Here is a 6,000-nt window from a genome sequence, read left to right as displayed (position 1 = left end):
AAAAAAATTTCGGATCTCGGAGTCGCTGCGATGCTCGAGGAACTCGAAACAACAGTGGTAATTTGAGAAATGTTCGGAGATCGGAATTGAAACCGGCAGATACGAGAATACTATGACGCGATTCTTCGAGCCTCGTGGTTCGTTTTTATAGAAACTTGGGGCGCTTTTTTGTTTCTAATTTTTTGGCGCGATTCGAAGGCGATTCGGGTACCATGTGACATGATTCGAAGGCAATTCGAAGGCTATATGACAATTTGGAGGCCACGTGACACGATTCGAAGGCAACTCGAGGACCACATGCCACTATTTGAAGGAAATTTGGAGGCCACGTGATACGATTCGAAGGCAATTCGGAGGCCATATGACAATTTGGAGGCAACGTGATGCGATTCGAAGGCAATTCGGAGGCCACATGACAATTTGGAGACTACATGACACGATTCGAAGGCGATTCGTAGGCCACGTGCCACGATAATAAATAGACACGTAGCAATAAATTACATAGGTGTAGGACTAGCGCATGGAAATTCCCAGCAACCCGAAATTCGGCATTTCCGGGAGAAATATTCCGATTTCAGCGAGCGGTCGAAATCCGATCGAAACTATCAAAGATTCTTAATTCCCGCGGAAGTTTCGCGGCGAAGGAGTACCCGTTAAAGCCGAAATGACACATTACCGCCGGCATTCCGTCCGGCAGGATCCCCGGAACCGTGAAACTTTCGCCGATACAATTATTTCACAGGGCCACGACCATAAACAAAAAGTTTAGCGTCCCGCGCAATGAAAACGATCCTCGCGATCCCACCGATGAACTGTAATTACCGAAGGATCACGGCTTGCGGCGGCAAAATTGATAGCCTTATTCCGTTCACGCTCGACGCGTTGAACGCCGCGGAGGTCACCGGTGGCCGGCGCCGAGTTTGTTCGTTAATTGTCGCGAACTATGGTGTGAACGGAATGCTGCCGTGGGTGCTATAGGGCCGGGACAAAGAAGGGCTCGTAAATGAATCCTGTCCACGCTCGTAGGGGTGCAACGCGAAGTTTATTCGGAAAAGATCGGAGCCGGCTTCGAGACAGAAACTCGCCGTAACACCGCAGCGCGTTCTCGAAGTGAACCTTTCGGCTTGTTCGTCAGGATATTTATACGGTTTTTTACGAGGGCCATGGCCCTGCTGACGGTCCTCCTGCTCATGGTCCTTTTGAGATTAGGGCGACGTCGACGAAAAATCCCGCGAAAATGCTCCTTAGCTTGCGTGCTGCGGTCATAGTGCACGTTTATTGCTAGGGCTGGTACCAAAATTTATCGTCCAATTTTGATACTTCTTTGATAACCTTGACATAACACAATTGTAGAAGTAATTGTATATAATCATATATTATATATTATTATAATTATATATTATATATTGTGATATATAATATATTATGATAATTAAACATTATATATTATGATAATCGTGCATTATACAATATATTATGAAAAACAAACAACAACGATCAAACCGAGCATCGAAACAATTTAACCGAGAACAGAAAGCATTTTGAAGGGTGCAAAAGGTTGCCCGTTCGCCGGGTAATTTACACAAGGTTTAATCGGGCAATCGAGCCAGATATTTTAATCGATGAACGCCGACGCCGCCACAGGTGCTGTTTGAATTTGAGCCGCGCGTAGAACGCTTTCCGCGGCTAATCAGCGGGATAATTAACCGACTGCGAGCTGGGGACGACGCTCGGTTTCAATTCGGCGTTGTCAGAAGTTCCAAAAGTACGGAGCACGAGGTGAAATTCGCGAAGTTCGCGGAGCCGTGTCGCGACCGAGAAAACGCGGACACGATTTTCCACGGGGAAAGCGGGATGCCGGTGCGAGGAGAGTCGGCGGAGAATTAGCGGCACCTATCCAGAGATTGGAATCGGTAATCGCGCTGCTTATCGCGGCCGATTGAAACGGTCGGGGCCGACAACGGTTCTGCTCGGGGCCGGGCGACGAATAACCATTGCCGATCGCGTGAATGAGAATGACGCCGCTGCGGGTGGCGCTGAATACCAGATGGGGAATGCGAATCGAGAGGGTTGAAGCCTCCCCCGTGCGGAGCTGGAGGGGCGGCGGTGCAAGGGGTGGCGACTCCCATAGCCAAGGTATAAAATCAGACGGCGGATACCTGGAGGTATTCAGTGCAGGTCAGATCTCCGTGGCACATCGGTTCATCGAGTTTCGATCCTCGACTCTGGAGAAGCGGTACCGAGCACACGTCGCCGCGATGAGAAACGCAAATCACTTATTCGTAGTCCTGGCCGTTCTGATATTTTCTACCTCTCTGAACCGTAAGTGAGGCCGGGCCGATGATCGATCGATCGATCGATCGACGCTCATCCCGATCCATCCGGTCGTCGTATTTCTCGCGGTTTCGCGGCTCGTCGCGCAAGAAAACTCGCCGCCGTTTTTCTTTCTCCTCTCCGCGGCCGAAATTTTCCGCCGTACTTTTCCGAACGCTCTTTTAGCGAACCTCGTTGACCGCCGCGCTACAGGCCCTTTTTACCCCGAAACAATGTCCCGTCGGGAAACGGGAGCGCAAACGGGAGATCTCGTCGACGGATCGCAACGATTCGCATCGTCCGCATTCCGCGACGTTCGAGCCTCCGACGCGTTTCTCACGCGACGGAATCGGTCGCCGCGAATGCTGTTCGCGCCAGCGAGCACGCGAGACTCGGATTCCGTGTAATCCGATGGATCGGGAGGCGAGGGGTGCCGCGAATAGCCTCTCGAATCTCTGTTTCGCCGATCGGCTCGCCCGGCAAATCCAGCGGAACGCGGCGAAACCGATCGATCGAGCGGGCGCCCCTCGATCGAGCCTTAATCCTTTGATCTTCCAGAGGCGGAGAAGTTGAAAGCGAACGTTAGACGAACGTCGGGCCTGGTCCCGTACCCGAGGATCGGCCGGAACGCAGAGATGCTGAGACCGAGGCCCGACCGTGCCGCCGGATTGGTGCAGTTCCCGAGGGTCGGCCGATCCGATCTACCAGCCTCGAATGTTAATTTCAACCGGTACCGCGATCCCGAGAACGACGGGGATCTCCAGTTTTATAACGTGCGCGACCTGGAGCTGGATGCCGCCCTCGATCAGGATTACGAAGGTGAACCGCCGATCCTTATGATCCATTTCGCGAGCCACGAGCGACGGAAGCTCGGAATGCAAAGCAGAAGCCCGCGGGAGAGGATCGATTCGCGTTTTCTTTCCGCGAGGATTGCGAATATCAAGATGAATTCCGCGGTCGGGGATAAATCGCGGTTGCACCGGCAAAGATATTCCGCGTTACGACCGGAACGGATTCTTGCTCGCGGATCTCGAACACGAAGATAGATCGCGCTGTTCGGCGAGCGGAAGTGCCCGAGCGCGAGGATGAATCGCGAAGGTGCTTCCGATCGCACGAGAGTTGCAGAACAAATTCTCGGCGTCGCGATCGTCGAGACGTCCCGGGACGCACCAGGGTGGGCCCAGAAGTGGTCCCGACCTAGTTAAAAAGACACAAGAAATTTGGGAGGAAATATCTTGATTTTTCTCAACGGAACCTCCTTTCGGCTGGGCACAGTTCTCCCAACGGTGTTTTGTAGCCTCGATAGCCTGTTCACAGTGGAACCATCGAGCTCCTCAAAATAGCCATTAAATTTTGTCAAGTTTGGACAGAGGGAATAGTCCACGGGGGGTTAAATCTGGCGGAGAGGGTGCGCGAGGGAGCAATTCGAACTTGAACTCCTGGATTTTGGCCATCGCGATGACGTTAATTTGTGAACCGGTGCATTGTCTCGGTGAAACAACGTTTTCTTTCCCGCCAAATGCAGTCGATCGTTTTCCCTTTCTCAAGATAATCAACGAGAATTATTCCACGCCAAAACACTGACGCCGCGAGCTTGCGTCGCCTTCTTCGCCTTCTTCGGAGGTGGTTTTCCCTTTACAGTCAATTATTTCGACCGATCCTTCGACTCAGGTGTGAATCGAAGAACTCAGGATTCATCCGTGATTACGAATCGACACGAGAACTGCGCTCGAAACACCCTCGCGACGCTGCTTTTGTTCGATCGCGCGGCGCCCATCTTGCGCACAGCTTTCTCGTATCCAAATTTTCGGTCGATACGCGATGTACAGCACTTTTTTAAATGCCTACCGTGTCTGTAAACTCGTATACTTTCAGTCGACGATCGTCCAATACCGTTTTATTTACCTTTTTCACCGTTTCCGGCGCGGTCGCTTCGTTTGATCGACCACCGCGGCGATCGTGTTGGCAGCTCGTACGGGCTCGTTTAAATTCTGCCACGCAATATTTTATTGTTGCAAACGAAGTAGTAGACTCCTCTAGAGCTAAATCTAGCTCAATTTTGATATCGGTTGCACTGAGACCTTTCAAACGAAAATATTGCGTCGCGTAACGATGGCCAATTCTTCTCCGTGTTTACAAATTCGCCGAGAGCGTTCGCTATTAACGACTGTCAAACAAATACTGAACAACGTAGCGTCTTCAAGCTTGAAACTTAAGCTTCGAAAGGTCGCTGCTTTCGTGGACCACCCTCGTAAATACGATTCGCGAAGACTCGTCTCGCGGGGAACAAATTCCGTGTAGAATGATAGATCGCGAATTTTGCGCCGGAGATTCCGCGGTCGAAGACAGATTGCGGCTCGCGTCGTAGATTGATCCCACGATTGCGGAGATCGCCGGATGAACGATCGTTGCGAACGGAGTGGTTCAGTCGATAATATTGTGCCAGGATTCCAAGGAAGATCGAGGAACAAGAACAGCCGGGACCAATGGATCACGGGCGAGCGTTCGCGGGAGTATCGACCGGCGCAGAAGATCGATGAGCCGAGGCCGCTGTTCGCCCAAGGTATTATTATTGCGTGCGCGAAACGGCGAATTTCGATGGAATTGTAGATTCGTTCGGCGAATTTGAAGGATCGATCCGGGGCGGTGCGCGTTTCATAAATTCTCGCGCGCGTCGCGCTAGCGAGCATTCCGCGAGCAGCGCCGCTAATGTATCCCCTTTCGGAATATCCGCCAGATCATTTATCCGCTATCTCTCTCTCGTTATTTTATTTTCCCTCTTTTTTTTCTCTCGCATATCGGCCTCCGTAAAAACCGGGCGCCTTTTTTTGCGTGACCCGCGGGCCGCGCGAAAATCGATCCCGTTGATACGTGATCCGGGAGCGAAAGTGCGGACGTGTACCGCGAATGTTCTGTTGATGCGACCCGGCCCGCGATCCAAATGCCAATTTCATTTTTAGCATCGCGACCCTCTTGTTTCCCGCCGGCCGGAAGAGCGTCGCGATCGCTCCGAAATTTCGCCCCGTGGAACACGGCGAACGCGCGGAACGTTCGCGCGTTTCGCGCTTTCCTCGCCGCGTCAGACGCGTTACGAGAGAAGCTTGCATCGTCGGGCCTTGCGCGCAAGTTCTCCACAGAATTTCTTCAATTTTTTCTGTTAATAGTGGCGAAGATGCGCGAGTAAATTTCGATCCATTTCGTGAAATTATCTCTGATTTAATTGCCGAATTATTACCGAATAGTAAGCGCGGATTTCGTTGCTTTTACAAAACACCGCAGTATTCGGTGCGTTCGCAGTAATACCGACACTTTAGACTCTTACCTTAAAATCGAAGCGCGATCGAACGCGTCCACGAATCGAAGGTCGCAAATTTTCCAACGTAGAAGGGATCTCGATGCTCCGATAAGAAGAGATCGGAAGAGAGGGCGGTCGTTACAGCATCACGATCGCTGGTTCCAGGTCCCCGGAACAGTCAGCTGCCTCTGAACGACTACACGCCGCGGCTGGGACGCGAGACCGAATTTTAACGAGCTTCCGGCGAACGATCTTCGACACCGGCCATCCGACGACCGAGAAGTTCACTGGCGCACATTTCCGACATCAAGACTCGTTGATCCGTTCCAGTGACGCATAATATTAACTTTGTACAGAATGCTGCAAATAGATTCCTCTCTGTACACGAATAT

The 6,000-nt window shown here is 51.7% G+C and overlaps 1 protein-coding gene across 1 annotated transcript; it reads left to right on the top strand.

Annotated features, from left to right (window-relative positions):
* Positions 1 to 978: 978 nt before the first annotated feature.
* Positions 979 to 5,997, top strand: LOC117224207 (CAPA peptides). Its single transcript, XM_033476974.2, has 4 exons — positions 979 to 2,322; positions 2,872 to 3,132; positions 4,760 to 4,876; positions 5,774 to 5,997. The coding sequence occupies exons 1-4, from the start codon at positions 2,010 to 2,012 to the stop codon at positions 5,839 to 5,841; spliced, it is 759 nt and encodes a 252-aa protein (XP_033332865.2). The 5' UTR covers positions 979 to 2,009; the 3' UTR covers positions 5,842 to 5,997.
* Positions 5,998 to 6,000: the final 3 nt, after the last annotated feature.

This window comes from Megalopta genalis, chromosome 13 (genome assembly GCF_051020955.1).
Source record: "Megalopta genalis isolate 19385.01 chromosome 13, iyMegGena1_principal, whole genome shotgun sequence".
Lineage (NCBI taxonomy): Eukaryota > Metazoa > Arthropoda > Insecta > Hymenoptera > Halictidae > Megalopta > Megalopta genalis.
Note: the sequence above shows the minus strand (reverse complement) of the source record. Positions and strands in the feature narration are given on the sequence as shown.

Excerpts from the sequence above, each read along its gene's own strand:
- LOC117224207 (XM_033476974.2), top strand. The coding sequence starts at position 2,010 with ATGAGAATGACGCCGCTGCGGGTGGCGCTGAATACCAGATGGGGAATG. Across the intron at positions 3,133-4,759 it reads CCTCGATCAGGATTACGAAG|GATTCCAAGGAAGATCGAGG; the intron begins GTGAACCGCCGA and ends ATATTGTGCCAG. Across the intron at positions 4,877-5,773 it reads GAGGCCGCTGTTCGCCCAAG|GTCCCCGGAACAGTCAGCTG; the intron begins GTATTATTATTG and ends CGCTGGTTCCAG.